Below are 20,008 nucleotides of genomic sequence, written 5' to 3'. Positions count from 1 at the left end.
GCTGTAACTGAACACTGTTATACTGCACACCACCGTGTACAGCACTGGCAACTGGAAGGATGGCTCGGTCCACAGGAGTTCTCAGGCACAAAATAAGTCCTCCTCTTCCATCCCAGAGAGCTGCAGGTGCTGTCTGCAGCCCCATGGAAAGACCTACCCAAGCTTCCCTGATGTGAGAAGGACAAGGACATGCAGGGCTTTCATCCCTGCCTATAACACAAGGTTTTAAGGAGAAAGGGAACTTTTTCAGCATGCTCATTCCGTGGTTGAGGAGACTTTTATAGCACTGCCCTGACCACTGATGGCAATTTATGTTGTTATTTACAGGGTCAGACTGACTTTGGACTGCATGTGTTGCTTTTTTTTTTTTTTTTCCCCTTTTTGTTTGGAGCCACTTCAGATGGGTGTGTGCACAGCAGCAACGTGAGGGGTGCAGGGAAGAGCATACTCTCCAGCACACTGTGCCCTGCCAGGCTGCGGAGCTGCTGCGTGTGGCCAAGAGCACCTCTCTCAGGGCACATCCACTCGCTGTGCCCCCAGGGACAGAAGTGCCTTTACTCAGCTCTGGGGAGCTGGGGAATGGAACACCCCAGATCAGGATCATGTGCTCATGGCTGCTGTGCTAAGAAAGGGGGCTTTCTGGACAAGATTCTTAAACCAGCAGCCATCCCTCTCTCTGTCTCATTATATCTTGTAATTATAATATATCATATATATATATATATATATAATATCTTATAATTGCTGGCTGGCAATTGCAGATCATAAGACCAGATCATTTGGGCCTGGAGTTCTGCTCATGATCAAGTCGATTTAAATAGATAAAGTCATCAAAGTCAAAAAAAAATGTGACTTTTCATAGAAATTTCTCAGCAGTCTTTGATCTCCACTATCTTCCTGAGATGCTGGTCTTGTCTCTGCTGTTGAGTCATACACTTCCAAGGGAATAAAGCCCAGCTTAGCATAATGCTTTATAACCATTGTGAAGGTATAAAACATGCTGTTAACAAATTTCCTTTTATCAAATTTATGTTATATAGACTTCCTGGACTTGGCCCCTCAGTTGGGATAAAGATGAGGAGTTTCTGGGAAAATGCTTATGGCAGCCAAAGACTTAACAGATGGAGGGCTGCCAAGAACTGGGCTCCTGAACACCCTAACAAGGTCACAACAAATTTCTGTGAGGTTCGGTGTCACCTACTCATGCAGACTTCCCACCTTGCGTGTCCCCAGCTACAGATGCAGAGCTTTGAAACAAAGTTTGGCCAGCTCTCAGTCACTTCTCTCGGTGCACAACTGGAAGGTATCAGGATGCTACACTGGTGAGTGCAGTGAGAGGGAGCTCAGTGGTGTGTTCGTGCGGCTTTTACTGGGTTTAGATGTTTGTCAGTGTAACAAAAGCTGTTCCTTGGCTTCAGTACCGGGGGTATCTTGTTTGTGATGCTGTGATACTCGAAACAAAGAGATTTGTGTGCATGCTCTGCTTTCCTAGAAGCTAACAGCAGCTCCCAGAGGCAGGCTGCCTGGCTGTTGTGTACATGGATGCTCTCCAGCGCTAATGTCACCAGACTATCAAGTCAAAACACGCTGGTGTGCACGTGGCATCTTTATTTACCAGTCTGAGCCCAGACATTTCTACTGGGGAGGCACCGTGCTGACAGAAGAACTTGTTTTCTGGCAGCTGATGAGGCGATCCTGCTCACACGTGCCAGTCCCTCTTCAACATGTCTAAACCAGCTTTTGGGGACACTTGATGAAATTTGATGGTTTGCTCCTGCTCAGCAGTGCCAGGTGGATTTGAACAGTGGTATGAACTGCATCTTCCAGCTTCCAAACCTCAGCAGGGACATGGGGCACCTGGTGCTGCACGGCAAGCACAGAAAGCACGGGGCTGGGAACAGAGCTCACTCCCCGTGGTTATCCATTGGTTTGTTCACTGCTATCTGCTGTTTTCTCAAGCACTGTGATGTGTGGTTAGAAATTAACACTTTCCCCTTCACTCAATATGAACACACCATCAGAGAAACCCATGTGGGTGTCCAAAATGGGAAGGCTGATCCAGCCGTGGGGCCTTGGGCAACTATGAGGACCATGATGTAAATGTGCAGGAGGGGCAGGCTCAGGGCAGGACCGCCCGCTGTGTTTGAGCCCGTGGGTGCCCCAACCTGCATGGTTGTCACACTGAGAGGAATGTCCCAGTCCTGGCATAAGTTACAGAAGTGTAGCTGCAGCTGACCTGGGCTTTGTGAGAAGGACCTGTGTTTTTTGTGTTGTTTCGTTGTTGTTGTTTTTTGAGAATATCAACCATAATTTGTTTTTAATCCCAAACTCAGTGGTAGGACTGTGCTTTTAATCCGACAGTGACTTAAATATCACCATGCCGCACTGTGACCCATGTGGCACAACAAAAAACCTGTTTCCCTCCACCTCCTCCCCATGAAGCATGTTTCCATCCAGTGCAAGAGAAGCTGTGCATTGACTCGAGCACTGTGCACCGACACTCGATGGGCAGGACCACAGTGGCAGCTTGCTGCAGGGCTTCACAGCCTTCCCCTGAGCAGAAAAGCCCTCAGCTGGCCCCCACCTCAGCCAGGAGCAAGATCTCAGCATCCCTATCTCTTCATGTCACAGGGACAGCAGACAGAGCTGCCCAGTTGCAGGAGTGCTGTGGGCAGCCAGGCGAGAGGCTGAGGCTTTCTGCTGGAGAAGTGCAAGAAGCAGCAGAGCACGGGGCAGAGGCCGACAGCAGGAGCCTCGTGCTGCTGGTGGGAGGCCTGACAGGTTTGTTGCTCTTGCTGTCGGAAGTAGCTGCAGTTCCCAGCCAAGATCAAGGGCAATTGGTTTTCCACCGTGTACCTGTAAATCCCATTCCTCCTGCGTGCAAGCCTCTAAATCAGACATCAGCAGAGAACAAGCTCCCAGCTGGTCACAGTATATAAACTAATGAAATATAAATGCCTGGTACGAAAGGCAAGCGTGGTCTCTAGTTGCCACTGCTGAATAAAATGGTTGATGGGATTTTCCGTCATACCAACAGCACTGCCAGTAGATGCAAGCGCTGCAGGCGGAGTAGTCCTCAGAGCCTGTAATTTGGCCTGCTCCCATCACCACTGGTGCTTTTAAAAGAAAACAGCTGCTTCTTTTATTTTTGTTTTTTAAATCGTGGCAGCTAGAAAGTTAAATGAGTGATTTCTTGACGTCTCTTTTGACAGAGGCCAGCGTTTCACGATGAGAAGCGGGACCAGCTTTCAGTTTCCTTGTCTCCAGGGAGACTTCCCATGAGACAGTTGCCAAAGGATCTCTGGGAAGTGATTAGCGTTTTGTTCAGGAACAGAAAGGTCAGCAAGCTATGGAATTAGCAAGGTTACAATCGTAATTACTCAGGACCAGATGCTATTTGCGCTATCCTAATCCTTACTTCTTTTTTTCTTCTTTCTTCTGACAAGCTGTATGAACCTGCTTAGCTCTAGGGACTGTACGCTGTCACACCCCCCAAATCAGGGGGATTCCCCAGGGTGTGCAGTGTCTTTGGGATTGATTGCTTACTCCCTGCCCTGTCCCCCTAAGACCAAGAAGATTCCTCAAGGCATCAGAATTACTTTGTATGAACAACTGGCCAAATCTGACCGTAGATTTTAAAGATTCACCAAGCCTCTCGTTTTATTATATCTACCTTTAACTCTCCTGTTACTTTTGCAGAGGTATTTAATGTAAATTCTACCTTTCATCCAACCTATTTCTCTTATGTATTGAGCCTGCAAAGTTACTACAGTTACTCTTAATGGTGAAAGGTCCACCCCAGCGTGATTCTCTGCTGCTTCAAACGACAGCTGTTGTAAACTGGTGCCAAGTGGACTTAAACACTGGTGTTTTGATGAAATAATATTTGAAAACCCACATTCTGCTGATGAAAAGGACTATAGGAGACGGTGGAAAATCAGTGAACTGCTTGAGAAAGTGTCCCAGCATGGTTATACGAGCAGAACTGGCCTTTCCTGGTTAACACACAAATGTAACAGAACAGGGGCCCCTGCTCATCTTTTGGGGCAAAATGTAGTGGGTCCCAGTTATGAGAAGGATGGTGCAGATAAGGTAAGAAGACCATCACAGTGTAATTCCTCGGGCATCTGCCCAAACCCTTGCAGGCCTGGTCGGATGTGGGGGCCCTGGCAGCAAAGGCAGCGTGCACCAGAGCCTGGCCACCAGCAGATGGAGGTCTCACCAGCGTGAGGCCAGAGTAAACTATTTTCGTGGCATTCAGGCTCCAGAATTTGAGTGCAAAAGCAAAATATGCCCAAGAAGGGCTCCTTTTCACAGTAGTCTGAAAACCAGGACCTGGGGAGGAGTTCAACAAATTCCTGGGTTTCCAGCTCACACTAGCTGCTGTTAACTTTCTTTTCAGCATGGTTATCAGACCAGAGCTTGGGGTTAATCTCACTCAGTGGCACCAAGAGCCTGGGAAACAGCAAGGCATTTGGACAAAACCTGCTGAGAAGACAGTAACGAGCGCTGCTAATGAGCAGGGGGGGAATGGAGCATGCACTGCACCAAAGGCACAGCATCTTTCTGCAGGCAAAAAGCACCGCCTTTTCGCCCGCTAGTCACATGCATTAACAAATAATTTTCATCCTCATGGCGTGATTAGTAGCTTTTGGCCATTATTACGGACCATCAGTATTGCTGTTGCAGTGGTAAATAGCTCTAGCCACGGTCTGAGCCCAGGGTGTGAGGCACGGTGTGAGTGGGGAGCAGGCTGACCCTTCGGTAGGGGGTCCACAGGCTGGCAGGGAAGGAGCCGCTGCCAGTCTCCAGCAAATATCCATTTCTTGGTTCTTCCAATTAACCTGGCAAAGCAGAGAGAGCCAGGCTCAGTGCTGAAAACTGCTGCACGCCTCAGCTGTGCTCCTGTCACTGCTGGGGCCCAGGGAGGGAGAAACGGGGCATCTCCAGTGCAGGCAGAACTGGCCACAACTTATAATTCAGGAGCTCAGAGCTTGAGTTCAATTCCACATCCTCCTAGGCAAACCGGGAGCTTTGCACTCCTGCCTTAAAAAACCCACAGAGATCAGGAGAAAGGATGTTCCCTTCTATATAGCTTTATTGCTTGCATTAACATTACTTACAAGCCTTACTGCTTTCAGTTAAAGTCTGCGGGAGGAGGGATTACCAATGAAAATAAATAAATAAATAAATAAAAAAAAGAGGTATATTTTAAGTCCAAAAAAAAAAAAAGAGAGATTTTACATCCACAAAAAGTTTATTTTAAATGCATAAAAAAGAGATATTTTTTGAATGTACAAAAAAATATATATTTTGAGTCCACAAAAAAAAGGTATATTTTAAGTCCACACAAAAAAGGTATATTTTAAGTCCACAAAAAAGATATATTTAAGTCCGCACACACATACACACACACAAAAAAAGGATATATTTCAAGTGCACAAAAAAAAAAAAAAAGAGAGATTTTAACCGCACAAAAAAAGAAGCATGTTTCAAGTCCCCAAAACTTTTCGATGCTTACTGAACCCGCTGCCAGAAGCCACCAGCCCCCCTCTCTCCCCCCAGCCTCGCCAGCACGTCAGTGACTCCTTCCCCACCCCCGAGAGGACCTCGGCAGCCCCGGGGCTCCGTGCCGGGGGGCGCAGCTCCCCCTTCCCCCGGCGGGGCGGCCCCGCTCGCACTTCCTGCCGCTGGCGGCGGGGCGAGGCGGCCCCGGCCGCGGCCGCGGAGCGGGGCGGAGCAGCGGGACGGGACGGGACGGGACGGGACGGGACGGGACGGGGCGAGCGGGCGGCGGTGCGGGGCTCGCCGGGGGCTCACCGGGGGCCCGGGGGCTGAGCGGCTCCGCCGAGCCGCCGCGGAGGGATGCGGAGGAGCCGGGCGCCCCGGCGGCTGGCGCTGGCCGCCTGCCTCGGCTCGCTGGTGCTGGGCGCCTTCTACTTGCAGAGCAGCCTCAAGCCAGGTGGGTTCGCTGCGGGGGTCGGTGGCTTTCAATGGGGGGGGGGACCCCATATATACCCCCGTATCCCCCCCCCATACGCACCCCGCAGCCGGGGATCCGGGCTCCTCCCGTTGAACTGTCTCCCGTGCCGGGGAACGATGCGGTAAGGGCAGAAGTAAAATATGAACTGCTTTGTGCTGGGAGGGCTCGTTATTTCCCTGCTCTTCTGGGGAAATCAGCTCCTCTTTCCTAAGAGGCGTTATTGGGTAATTCCTGTCGTTGTAACAATGCACTAATGTTTTCTTGATTACAGCAGCAATCCATCAATGGGGCCTTTAAAGTTAGTTCTGGAAATTGGGAAGACTGATTTGACTGAAATGTTAGTGGAATGTTATCGGCATGGACTACATGAAATGCGATTTTCCTTTTAAAGGGGCTGCTCCATCACTTTAATGTGTTTTTATCCTAAACATAAAAAAAAAAAAAAGCTTAACTTGTTTGCTGAGTAAGATTGAAGAGGAGTTAGGTTTCGGCGAGCATTTGTTGTTCCTAGGATAGCTTGTGAAGTTTATCAAATGAAGTCAGTAATCCCAGAGGACCACGCTCAGTATTTTATTCCTCAGTAACTTTTTTTTTAAAGAAGCAATCTGTGCCGTCTTATTTTAATGCCAGGAATATTCAGCGAGCAGTGCAGCACCGAACCGGCTCCAGCCTCCACTGCTCCTAACAGAGGGGACTGTGTTGGACGCTGGAGGCACTTTCTATTTGACAGTGTTTGACCCGGGTAACGTGGCTCTTCTGGGAGCCTGGCTTTCAAAAGGAGACTTCTGCGGGTCTGAGTCAGCAGAACTTGCTGTGCGTCCTCAACTTGAACGCCTTGCGTGGTCCCCACGCAGTTTCGTACGGGGTTCCCACCGGGTCAGAGCAAACCAGGTGACAGCAAGGGCGATGGCATCTCCCGACAGGTTTGGGGGATTTCCTCTCTGGAGCGCTCCCTTTAGAGGCGCTGGCCGCAGGCTGGTCAGCTGAGGCTTTGGGGAATGCCCTCACTAGGCTGCAAAACGATTTCCTTGCTATAGGACAAGGGGCATTTTTTAAGGGTCCCGCTGGTGGTGATGGGACTGGCGCAGGCATCCCGAACTGGTGCAAACTAGTGGTGCTTGACTCATTGGAGGCTGTTTGTGATGGTGAACACCCTTTGCACACTGGTCCCATAAGGTTCACAAAAGAGGTGAATTAAAGCGAGATTCATGTTCTCTAAAATCTGGTTATTTTCTTGCCACGTAACTGTTTCCCGGAGCCCAGCCTACACTTTTATGCCATTTCTTTCCCTTGTTATTTTTCAGATTACAGTATTTTCCCTCTTCAGTTCCGTGAAAAATTCACACTAGCAGAGGAAAGGTCGTTACCAAATACTGAAAAGACATAAGCTAAAAATTGCTTCTTTTTCTTTTAGCCCAAGGGAAAGCAAACTGAGCCAATTACTTGAATTTTAGAACTTGCTAGTTCCAATAATAAGTAAACAATTTGCAGGCAAAAAAGTCATCTTTAAAGTGATGGTTGCCTTGAGGTTATTTGGAGTTCTTGGTTGCCTGGTGTCATTTGGTTTCTATATAATAATGAAGAAAAATGCTAGGAAAGGCAGCAGTGCTTTGAGCTCCCCTCTGGAGCAGCCAATCCTTTTCTCCACCTTTTGCAGGATTCAGCAGGTTGCCTTTCCTGCGCTGCTCATGCTCCATTTCAAGTAACGTGCTGAATTAATCCTTGCTAACAGCACGGAGAGTTGAAACCATCCTGCGACCAGGACAAGGCGTACAACATGGGAGCAAAGATGGTATAAACAGAAGCCTTTAAGTCCGGGAGGTGAGACTAAGGACTCATTTCGGGGAGCAGGAATTAACTCCATTTGCACTTCCCACTTCTAATTCCATCCGCGCAGTTGTGCGCACAGAGCGGTTTGCACTGAATCAGCGGCTGTGCTGGAATAAGGCTGTCTTGTTCTGCACCAGGAACACCCACACACCAGCGTGTGCTGAAATAACTCTGCTCCTAAATAGCCGCTGAGCCAGTTATTTTGGTGCTGGGCTGTTTGTACTGCAGTCAGTAGCAGAGTCCCCCGCTGGACCTCCTGGAGGCAGCCCACGGTCTGTCCCCCGTTGGCTTTGGGGTCGGTGGTGACCCGTCTGTCCTGTTGGCCTTCGGCTGCTGCACTCCAGGCTCACAGACGTGGCCAAGGGCAGGATATCTGCACTGCAGGGAAATATTAAGCTGGTGCCAAGCACGCTGTCAGGTGGAGTTCACAAGCACCGCCACAATGGGTAGTTACGGGGTTCAACCGCAGCAGTCGTCTTCTGGCGTCTCCAGGCTCCTCCTGGACCGGTGGTGTGGGCAGGTCTGGTCCATTCCTAGGCAAACCTCGTGCGGTCTCAGCGTGGTGCTGGGCACGGTGTGGTCCCTCAGAGGGACTTGGTTGTGCTGGTGTCAGCCCGCAGCCATCCAGGAGATCCCACCTGGCACTATTGCCGTCCCTCTTCTGAGTTGATTTTCCTGTGCTGTCTCCTCCAGGGATGGTGTATCGTTAGCGGTGGCCACACTGACCTGCATGCCGTATGTTTTCGGCATAGAGGAGGTGGTAACAAGTAGTGGGGATGGATCTCTGACCATCCTTTCGTCTAACTCCAGTTGTAGAACGTCTAGACCGTGGTAACTGCAGGAGGCTGCTGATCCTTGTCTGCACCAAAGCTTTGGTCGCTGCTGGTCTGAGGGAACTGCACTGAGGCAAAGGGGGAGGCTGAGATCATTCAGTCTGCCCCCAGGAGATCCATGCGTAAGAGCTCCAGCTGTTCTGTTCTTACCTGGTGCTTGGTCTGTCAGGTACAGTGGCTTGTGCGTGCTGGAGGTGATGGGGGACATCGCAGGCAGACCTCACCCAGCAGCAGCCTGCAGGATGGGGAGCTCCCCGCTTCCTGTTGTTCCTAGCTCGTTCCAGTGCTGAATCACCTTCTCCAGCAAGAAGGAAAAAATCTCCTCAGTGTGGCTTTATTTCTTCTCTGGTTCTGTCCGACTGCAGCATCCAGCTGTTGTTTCTTCTTTTTAGCAGCACTTGCTTAACGCTGGCTTCTGCACTCCTTGTTCTTTCTCGTCCTGCTGTCAGCATGAGTTGTGGGACTTCACGGGGCTTTGCGGGTTAGCCTTACTCAGCTTCTGAGATGACTCCTGCGTAACGAGACACCACAATCGTAGTAGCACCAATGCCGTGATATCACTCCAACCTTTCGATGAGGAACCAGAAAGGTGCGGGAGCAGGGAAGCACCAAGGCCCCTCTCTCCATCTGGTCCACTCCTGCATCCACTGAGGCACCCAACTGAGCATCGCAGGTTGCTCCTGCCAAACCAAACAATGAAGCACGTGGCAAGAGGAACCCCTGGGGGCACGTGCACGTGGGATGGCTCTGCACCAAACGGCGGCGTTAACAGTGGGACGTGAAATAATGCCGAAGCTGGGAGCACCGGGAACTGGGGAGACTTGAGGCCTTTCAGCTCTGCCTGGCAGACAGCTACCAGCCCAGGCATCGCCTGCACTGGGAGCTGGCTTTGTGGGGCTTTGGTCATGTCAGCCAGGCCTGGCTTTCCTGAAGTGACCACCGAATGGCTTTTCTGGGCCAGAAGGTGTCTGGTTTTAACACCCACTGAGTTCTGCCTCCGAGATCTGGGCCTTCTGATCCTTGCAGATCTGGCCTTTCACGTTTTCCGAGCCATGCATCCAAGATGAGTGGTTGCTCGTGCGAGCTGTCAGTCAGCCCTGTCCTTCCGCCTACAGATTTGTCCCTTCAGGGCACAGATTACAGGCGATTTGCCTGGGGTCCTGCAGAGCGCTGGTGCCGGAGCCTACAAATGCACCTAGCCAGAACGGAGCCACTTAAACACTTAGGAATCAGCAGAGCTTTTCAAACCAGGGATTTTTTTTTTAGAACAGGAAAGAGCCTATTTTAGACCTCAGTTCCTCCCCATTGTTTAAAAGTATTTTGAGGCTGAAATTCAGGCATGGCCAAAGTCAGGGGTGGGCGCCCTCCCGATAAGCAGGGCTGCGCTGCCTGCGCGCCGGCCACCACTGCAAGCGTGGGCAGGGGTGTGAAATCTAAGAAGCCCTCTGAGATCGCGTTGGTTTTTCTGCTGTGTTTCTGTTTCGTTTGCTTTCGTCGTGGGGCAGTTTTGCCGGGCTCAGGTTCCTGTGAGGCAGCCGGTGCATGGACGCAGCGCTCAAAGTGCAGGGCGTTTGTCAGCAGCAGCGTTGGGCAACGCGGGCTGGAAGGTCCCCGGGTCTGCCACGATTGAAGATGGGGAGTGCCGTAGCCATGACCCCTGATGGTGGAAAAATCAGCCCAGTCCAGTGCTGGAAGCAGAGCAGTAATGAAGCCCATCTGCTCCCGAGCACCAGCCCTTCCATGAGGAATGTTTTTTCTCGTCCGTCTTGGCTCTGTACAGTTTCCTGAGAATCTCTGATACGTGCGAGAGGTTTGGGAAGGGGAAGGAGGGCGCTTGGCGTGCCGGGAGTTAACTCTGTGCCTGCAGGAGAGGTTCGTGCCTTGATGGCTCTGCAGTCCTCGCTGGCCCCGCATCCCGTTGGCATCCTGGCCCCACTGCCACTCTCCAGGAGCACCCTGCACCTGCACCTTGTGCTTCGTTCCCGCTCCCATTGATCCTGCAAATAGGTCTGTGCAGAAGCAGCTTCTGGGAGCAGGAGGACCTCGTTCCGTGTTGGTGCAGGTGGGACCTTCTGGTGATCCTCAGTCAGGTCCGAGGTGGGAGATGAGCACTCGTGTGGTGCCCAGAACTGATGCTGGGAAGGGATTGCTGCTGACACCAGTGGCTGGGCAGCCCCAGTCCTGCAGGGAGCAGCTCTCCCTGGGTACTGGGGCTTGCTGCTCGCTGGGTTTTCTTTCTTTAGCCGCTTCCCCGACAGTGTCTGAATGGAGAGCATGACAAGCCTTCCATCTTAATCCCAGTGCAAACACAGCTGGCTTTCCCAGGGCTTGCTAGAAGCCAAGAAACTACAAAGGCATTAGGTGCTTAACTCCCATTACTCCCCCTCGGAGCTGAGTACCCAAAGAAGAGCTTAACTCCCCAAATACCTCTGTGGGGCCAAGCAGGGAACGTTACACATCCAGGCTTTGAGACACAGCTGGGTGAATGCCCCAGACTTCCCCTGTTAAAAGGCAGTTAGAGGTCTGGGAGGGAGGGGGCATCTCATACAGCAGCTCTGGTGGCCTAAAAGGCCCGGGGTGAACATTGCCATGTCTAGGTCCTGACTTCGCATGCACCCCACGCATGGTGCTGCCCAGTGCATGTCCCCTTTTCCAGACACTCGTCTCCAGATGCTGGGATCCTTGTTTCATTGCTGGCTGTCAAGGTTTGCTCTGACCAGCCCAGTTTTCTCTCTGCTGCAGGTTTGCACTCCTTGCAATTCCAGCAAACTATGCACTTGTAGAGCTCTGATAAACAGGGATCAACTCCCAAACATCCCTTCTGCAGCCCCGTTCTCCTTTTCCCAATTGCCTTTGCCCCACCCTGCGAAGCCAAAATCTCAGGCTCAACCAAAGCCCAGCATGGGCAAAGGTGGAATAAAGAGTGGCTCTGCATCCTCAGGAGCTGGGTGGCCACTGCTTGGATAAACTCCTCTTCCTGCATGTTCTTCACGGAGATCTCCCAGCGTAGGAGGTAGCACTCGGGCATATGGTTTGGTTTTGTTTCTCTCATAGTTTTAATGAGCCAGGGAGCAAAGCTAATGCTATGTTTATTGTGTTGGAAGGAGAGCGTGATGCTCTGAGAGAGCACGCAGCCTGTATGAGAACAGGGAAGGAGAGGGGAGCCAAAGGACATGCTGTGAGAAGTGGATTTGTGCATTTCGGATCCACGCAGAAGCAATACCTGACCTTCCCTGGTGCCAAGTGCACAGTGAGCCCTGTGAGGTCCGGAGGCTTGGAGAGCCAGCCAGCCGGCAAACGGGGGCTGCAGTGACGCTGGGACATCTACGGAGGCAGCGCAGTTGGTTTCAGCAGCCACCAGCGCCTGGTCCCCAAGCCAAGGAGACCTCGTAGCCAGATGAACCTGGTCACCCCGCCATGTAACAGCCCCAGAATCCCTGCTTCTCTCACCGGGCTGACTGGCAGAGCCCAGTGTTGCCCTGAAGTGTGCTTTTTTGTCCGACCGATGGCCTGAGCCCCGCAGACAGGACAGCAATTGCAAAAGGCAAACACACTGCCCTGCCTCGTGCACATGTTCCCCTGCAGTCGGCAAATACGTCTCAGCGCCAGCCCCAGGCATTGCTGTGACTCGCCCTGGGCGGCTGCCTAAAAACTGGCCTTTTTCTATGAAAAGTTGGGGAAAGGCTGGGCGAGCGCAGGCCCGGGGTTTGGATCCCGGCCACCCTATCGGAGATCTGGCTTGAAGCTGACCCATGAAGCTTGGCAGCACGTGGATTTGGGGATGTCTTTCTGCTGGTTTGCTGGGGACAGGTTAGTACAAGGGCCGCAGCTCTCCCAGGCAGGTTTTGTCTTCACCTGGCCTTCTGCAGCAGCTCTTACAGGGGCAGCTGGGTGAACACGCTTCCTGAAGCTCCCTGCCTCGTAGCACTTTCCAGCTCTGAACTTATGAAGACTCGCAGACAAAAATCTGCACAAGCCTGAATTTTGTTTCTAGCTAGACAAGATCGTCCTTGCCTCAGGGAAGGAATTCAAACTCTGCTCGAATCGCACAAACCCATGTCCCTCGAGCTTGCTGGGATGGCCCTGAGCAGATTTCTCCAAGCTGTCCTGGGGCCAGCCTTCCTTGGGCTGCAGGGCAGGGAGGTGCCCAGCCTGGAGCCAGCCCGAGGGGAGCTGCAGCAGCGGGGCAGAGGAAGGGGCTGGCTGGCCTGGCTGCTTCTGCTTTTCCCATTGAGCCCCGGAGCTCCTCATACTTGGATGAGCTCTGATTAGATAAAACTGTTGTACATTTTTGGGCGGGGACCGATGGGAGTCGGTATTTCCTGGGAGAACAAAGCAGTTTCTCTCCCAGCCAGTTGCTGCTGCTGCAGGTCTGACACCCTCGTTCAGCAGCTACATCCGCAGCGGAGGTGGCTCAGCACCGTCTCCCCGTACAGGAAAGCATGGCCACACAACCCACATCCTTCAGCAGTTCTGCGCTGAAGTGAAAATCACCATTCAGCATTTAAAATGGCTGAGAACTTGGTTTAGAGGGTGCAAAGCTTGTGGGCTCAGTGTCTGCCTCCTTGTGCTGTCCCAGTTGCAGGCTCCGGTCCTTTTCCCTGCAGTGGCAAGAGCTTACTACAGCTACAGCTCTACAACCATTCGCAGCACTGTGGAGAGCCCAGCCTGGCTCCTTCAGACCCTATTTGCCTCCCTCTTTCCTCTACCTTCCCTCTACCTTATCAGTTACCATCCCCAATGGCCTGGGGCAATGAAGGAGAAATGCCTTCAGGTTCCCTGCAGCACTGCTTGGCCGGCACCGAGCCCTGGGGGCAGGTGTCCCGTCGTGAAGCCGTTTCTGCAGCTGGGAGATGCTGCAAACCACACCGCCCTGGCGGGTGTCATACTGGGACGGCTGTGTTACGTACATGACCACGTACACAAACCGCGGCTGAGCGCAGCCGTGCTGAAGAAGCGCCTGATGCCGATGAGAGCCAGGTTCTTCAGAACGGGACTTAATTTTCAAAGAGTCCCTTGGAGCATTATTCAGCTGGATTGGAAGCTGCTTTCTCCCTGGAAAGTCTCTTTTGAAGGCGGCACTGTCTCTGTGGTGGCTGAAGTGGCAGATAAACGACTTGGCAGCTCTCCCTGTGGTGCGAGCGCACGGCAGCCATGTTCTGGCTGAAGTCTGGGCCCTGCACGGCAGCACACAGGGCATGGCGTGCCCCACAGGCCCCATCCCATCTCTGTGCACAAAGGGACACCTCGGCCACAAGTCCTCATGTCACAACAGCTTATTCTTCTCCTGGGAAGTGCCAAAGTCTAACAGGCCTCCATCTCCTGGCAATTCTAGCCCTTCTGCGGGGGGGAGCAGCGGCAGTGGGCTGGAGCCATCCGTGGAGCGGTGTCTGTGGGAGCACGGGGCTTTTTGTGGGGATTTGTCACCGACATGAAACCCGATCCAGCCAGATGTTGCTTTGCTGCCATGGGATAGTGACCTTGCAGCAAGGAGGGCAGTGTTGACACGAGGTTCAAAGGTGCTGTTTGTTTGGATCCGCTGGGCGCGGGTATCTCTGGGGCTCCGGAGGGCTTCCTTCAAGGCAGGGAGCTGGGAAATTAGCACAAACTAATTGGAGGTCAGAAGCTCCTCGGGAATTCCTGTTTTCTGTCGTGATGCAGGCGTGCAGCTCTGCCCCCTCCCCTGGCCATGGGAGTGGATTCACATGGTCACGTTTCTCCGTGGCATGGGAAGGTGGCAAGTTCAGTCCTGCAATCATCTGCAGAGCCGGCCCGTTCCTTCTGGCAAGGGTGCAGTGGTGGCGTATTCACAGCTGGGTCGTTTCCAACTTTGCTCCTGGCAGCACTGAAGAGATTGATTTCCCTTTAGCTTAATAGGGCCGGCAGACGCAGGCACCGTGAGGCTGAAACAAGGCTGGCCTGACTCCAGAGGAGTTGTGCTTCGATTGCCCATGAACTGCTGGTGGATGGGTGGAGGTGCAAGACTACCAGTTCCCTTCCTCCTGAGGTCTCCATTAGACCTTGCTCACACCCTGCATAAAGGAAAGAGATGTCTCCAGAGCACCTGCTGCTAACAGCCACTCTCAGGGCCTGGCTGGCAACAGGGAAATAGATCCACCGGCCCCCCGGACAAGTTGCTGCCAGTGATGATGGATCTGTTGTGTCTCAGTGCTGCAGTGACTCTGGAAATGTTTGCATCCCCTATTAAATAGGCTGGTTCTCCGGTGGCCTCAGGCAATGCCCACTACTAAATGCAGCAGAAATGGGCACAAGGAGCTTTTCATCACAGGGTAAGAAGTTACACACTAGAGACACTTCTCCCTATCCTGCAGCGGCCCATAATTAGCTCCTGTCCTGCTCTGCAAGCTCATGCACCTCTTATACATGTTGTGAAGCCTGTGCATCTTGCTCCATACCTCGTGGCAGTGATTTTCACAGGTCAGCGTCGCACTGTCAGGACAGTGCTCACAGGGCACAGATCCTCAGCTGCTTCTGCCAAGCATGCAGAGCAGAGCCGGGACGGGAGTGGCCATGCACAAGGTGGTGCAATGGGAAGCATTTGCTGAGTGCGCATTTTTTTCCAAGTGCTTGTTGAGCTCTTCATCAATTCCAGATGCGCAGAGCTGACAAGACATCTTGAAACGCATGCAGCAGGCAAGTTGCTGAGCCATGCGACGTTAGAGAGGCTTCCTTTTTCTTGTTTACTTGTAGGAAGCCTGTGTGCAGAGGGCATAAACCATGTTTGCCCAAACCAGACCTAACTGCGGGCAGGTTTTAAGCACGTCCAGCCTGGCCCGGGGCACCCTGCACCCAGACCCCTGCCAGCTGCCAGCCAGCCCCTGCATGTCCCAGCAGGGATCTCTGCCTTGGCACTGCCATCGCAAGCTCTTCTGCTGCAATTCCTGCCGAGCAGCGGCCTGGAAAGAGGTTTTATTGACGAGGAATGGAAAAGCTGGCAGTTCGGGCTTGCATCATACGTGCAAGCAGCCAGCCGGGGCCAGGAGAGCAACAGGCATAATGGGGAAGAGAAATTGCTCTTGGAAAGCTTCTAGCTTGGCTTGTAGGAGGAATTAACCATTTGAAAACAGAGGCTTGTGTGGTGCTTATGTACAGATATTTTATTTGTGCACGTAGGCCGTATTCCTCCTGGATGCTGTTCATTTTGTGTTTCCTATCAGGATGTCAATTGCATTCCTTGTGACAGTGGAGAGCTAGGCACATTGCCCCAGTGAAATACATGCCCCTGCCTCCAGTGCCCATGATCCTCCTCCTGAACCTAGCTGACATCTGCCTCAGCCTGGAACCAGGTGACCCGAGCCTCCTGCTGCCACCGAGGGGACACGTGGGTCAGGAGGAACTGCTGAACGGGACAGAGCGTCCAGACCAGCCGCTGCTGGCTCTGGTCCTGCTCTGAGCCCTGCTGACGACAGTGTGGCATTTGGCAGGTTGCTTGTAGCAGCTGGATTCCTTCTTTCCTTCTCGGCGTGATTTATTGTGAGCTAATCCTATAGCTGTCGCCCTTTTCCATCGCTTGATTAGCATTTCCCTGGCTGATCCTTGACTCAAGTTGACTAAGTCGGAATAAGAAAGCCTTCCTCGAAAAACAGAGCTTGAGACATCGCTGTCTCCAAAGAGGAGAGAGCCGCGCAGCCAAGCGCCAGCTGTGCCAGCCCCAGTGCCTGGGTGCAGCTGGTGATGCTGTGACGATCCAAGTGGTACCTTCAGCGAGAAATGAAGGCAAATTACCTTCAGAAACATAAAAGCAAAGTAATCTGCACAAGAGAGCAGGAGTCAAGAGAGGAAAGCACTTTCATGAGGCTTTATAGAAAACAAGGAACTTCTGTATGCAGCTGTAAAGTTGTCTTCCTAGTGGCAATGCTAACTAAACCTCCTGGGATCTTGAGCGTCGACAGTGATGCTCAGGTGTTTATAAAGCATCTCCAGCAGCCAGGTCCCTGAATGACATTCACTGCTGGAACCAGTGGCCCTGGGTACAGCCAGCACTGCCCAAACAGGAGGCAACTGGCTGAAGCCTTTTTGGGAGTCACCTCCAGGCAGTTGGTTGTTAAAGGCTGGGCCTTCTGTTAGGGGAAAAAAAGGGAAAACACACAAACAGAGCATAATTATTCTCCTGCCCAGCATATATGATGTGCAGTAGAAGTCTTCCTGCACAGCAAGTTTCAAACCCAACCTCGTATCAGGAATTTTATGTTCTTTTTTGCAGCAGCTTAAAAAACACCGGCATCTGCTGACACCCCCTCAGATCTCCCCGCTGCTTTTGTGGCGGCTGCCTGAGCAGCCACGGCTCCCAGACGGAGGACAGCGTTGGCTGCACACCCGTTGATGCTGAGTCGTGTCCCAGCCCCAGCGCTAACTGCAGAAGAAATCCAAATAGCGCTGAGTGTTGGGCTCTGGTCCCTCTTGTTAGGATTGTGTTAGTCCCGTTGAACCCATTGAAAAGCAGCGCCCTAATTCAGACTCCCTGCTTACTTTTTGTTCCTTATCTCTGATTGTTCTCCAGCTGGAGACCACAGTCACCGGGGCACGGGAGAGGGGACACTGGGCAAGCTCTTGTCACCCTAATGAATGAACCATCACACGTACACCAGGCGACCAGTCCCGACCAGGGATGCCTGGTGTCACGTCCCATCACCTCCCATCACGAGCCACGTCTGAGCCAGAAGATCAACCACTGAAGGGTGGCCGAAGGTGACGAGGGGACAGCCACCAGCAGGCTGCCGCTGGGAGGGGGTCAGGCCAGCTGCAGGGCCGCTCAGGAGGCACGTGCCGTCCTTCCTGGGCAATGTGGCATTGCCGCCCCTACAAAGGTTGCCACAGCACTGCGGAGGCCGGGCTGAGGCATTTCCCTGTGAAAGTCCATGTCCCCTGAGGTCTGGTGGCATTTAGTGCTGGTGGCATTAATGTGCATGCAGACATCACGGATCACGGGCATAGGTGGAGGCAGGTGTGCTTGGGCTTTTGGACCTGCTTCAGCTCCCTGAGGCCATGCAATCCACCCCCAGATGGTCACCACACGCAGCTGCTGGCAGGCTCAGCTGGTCCCTGGCTGGCTGGAAGAAGAGCAGGACGTGTGTTCACCGCTGTGCGTGGCTTCTCCCATCCATCTCTTTCCATAGGGAATCACTTAGGACCTTCCTCCGTGTCCTGAGTTAACATTGCCTGGGGGTATCACACCCCCTCGTGCCTCTCTCTTGCCCTCCAGCCAGCCGGGCATGTCCCTAGGAGAGTGACTGATTTTTCCTGTTAAAGTCGGCGCTGTCTGTCAAATTATCCCATGTAAAACACTTCACAGTGTGTTTCTTGGCTGGAGGGAGGCTGTCATTAGTGCCAGGGAGATGCCAGGTCCCGGCTGCAGTGGTTAAATCCTGCAGACTAGAGCAGGCTGAACTGCTCCCAACACTTCCTTCCGTCTCCTTCCCAAAGGAAAACATCTTGGACATCATGCACACCTAGTAACAGTGCAAAAAGCTCCTTTCCCTCTTTTCTAGGAGGTTGGTTCATCTGGGCAGCTCCCGAGGTGGCCTCAGGAGTGGCAAGCATCACTTCAGGAGTCACTGCCCATGGTAACTCTTGTAAGGAGCCTGTCTGGAAGGTGCTGGGGCACTTTCAGATGCTGGGGCGTCAGCAGAGATGTGGGCTGAAGATGGCTGCTGGGGACAGGGCGTGCCATTGCCCTTCAAAAGCCTCCTGTGGCTGCTTGGAGTTGACCTTAGGTAGCTTTCCAAAAGCTGAAGGTGTCATTTGGGGAAAAAGGGGAAGTTATAGGGTTTATTGGGACCTCTCCATCAGCTCCACAGGGGTGGTGCGTGTTTTAGCTGGCTGCTGGGGAGGAGGAAGACGGAGGACCATTGCAAGTGGACCCCTGCACCCTTCCCTCATCTTTCCCTGGAATGATATTTTATGGCCAAAACATCATTTTTAGGTGCATCTGGTGCTGCAAAACCTTTACCCTTATGGGAACATGGGGAGGTTTATTCGCTGGAGCTGATGGGAGAGATTTGTCTTTCCCTGCCGCACCTCATCGTGCCTGTTGGACGCGGGCTGTTGTCTGTGTAAACCTCCTCACGTGCACGTCCTGTCTTGTCCCGCTCAGGTTTGCCTCCGAGCTGTTTTCCTCCAATCTGCTTTTATTCGTGGTTTTTCCCTTGGTTGTGCGGGTAACCTCCTTGCAACAAATCTCTGTTCAGCCCTCTTGCAGTTTCTAAGTGCTGGGAGGCGAGGGGAGCAGGGGGGGGTTAAATATTTGGTTTGGCTCTTTCAAAAGGGCTGGGGGGGGGATGGTAGAAAATGCGTAGCAGTGGTAAAAAAGCCTGAGCTAAGCTCTCAAGCATCCCCACGCTGCTGGGATTCGGTTCTGTCTGATCCAGCCAAGTCACTCGGTTGGTTTCATTTTTGATGAATGAAACAGCTTTAAATCAGGACCACATGAACCTCCACTTGGGGCATCTTCCAAGCTTCTCCTTCCATGGTGAGTGGTCCTAGGAGGCTGGGCTGCCCTTACTGGCGTGGCTCTGCACACAATCCCATACTAGGTTTATTCAGCAGGACCTTGAAATGAGGGTATTTTGCACCAGCTGATCCCGAATTTGCAATAAGCTGTTGCTCAGCCACACAGCAAGCAGGTCGATGTTTTCAAGCCCACCGTGTCGTATGGGTGCTGTGGGGAAGCGCCTTGTACAAACTCAGGGCAGCAGTCGGTGGTTTCAGACTGACCATTGAACCTCAGCTCAGTGGAGGTCCCGTGCTCAGCACCAGGGGGCTGTGGCTCAGCTGGGGGCGCGGAGGGATGCCATCAAACCACATGGTGGCTTTGTGGGGCGCAGGGATGCGCCTTACTGTTGACCTGCTGAAGGAGGCAGGACCACAAAGGTGACTTCAATCCAGCCCTTCTGATATGCTGGCTGTTGGGGAGGGACTTGCTCCAGGACCTATGCAGGGGTACAACCAACTACAGGTGTTGGGCTCCCCTTGGAGGTCCTGTTCCTAATTCTCCCACTGGGCATCCCAACAGGGATAGGTGTTATCTGGGACCTGGTGCAGGCAGCTGTGGGGCCTGGGCAGCCCACGCCAGGCTTTCAGAGGCTGCACCAGCCGTCCTAAATATTCAGCCCGGTGGCATCCTGCCCCTTGGCTTTGCTGTAATGTCTGGAAATGCTCTGCAGCAAGCGAGGGGAAGGCCCTGCTCTGCTGGGCGTGTCGGCTGTCACCCTGCTGCAGGAAACGGGAGGGGAGCTGGCAGGAGAGGCCTGATGGAGAAGGATGATTATTCCCGTTCCCTAAGGAGCGAGCCCAGACAGACGCCTCTGCCAGGCGGCTGCTGCTAGGCCTCTGCCCTGGCAGA

General features: G+C 52.8%; 1 protein-coding gene across 3 annotated transcripts in view; it reads left to right on the top strand.

Moving 5' to 3' along the window:
- The window catches only part of CHST13 (carbohydrate sulfotransferase 13), a 46,509-nt gene that overhangs the window by 16,179 nt on the left and 10,322 nt on the right, over positions 1–20,008 (top strand). For 2 of the 3 annotated variants that reach the window (XM_067003007.1, XM_048070950.2), the window contains one exon: positions 1,041–1,322. In XM_067003007.1, the coding sequence (XP_066859108.1) occupies positions 1,094–1,322 (229 nt within the window). In that variant the 5' untranslated portion in view covers positions 1,041–1,093. Of the gene's footprint in view, positions 1–1,040; positions 1,323–5,757; positions 5,963–20,008 lie in introns of those variants that run through there. The other variant, XM_048070957.2, reaches the window with a different exon arrangement.

This window comes from Anser cygnoides, chromosome 10 (genome assembly GCF_040182565.1).
Source record: "Anser cygnoides isolate HZ-2024a breed goose chromosome 10, Taihu_goose_T2T_genome, whole genome shotgun sequence".
NCBI lineage: Eukaryota > Metazoa > Chordata > Aves > Anseriformes > Anatidae > Anser > Anser cygnoides.
The sequence above is the reverse complement of the archived record's forward strand: the minus strand, read 5'-3'. Positions and strand labels throughout refer to the sequence as shown.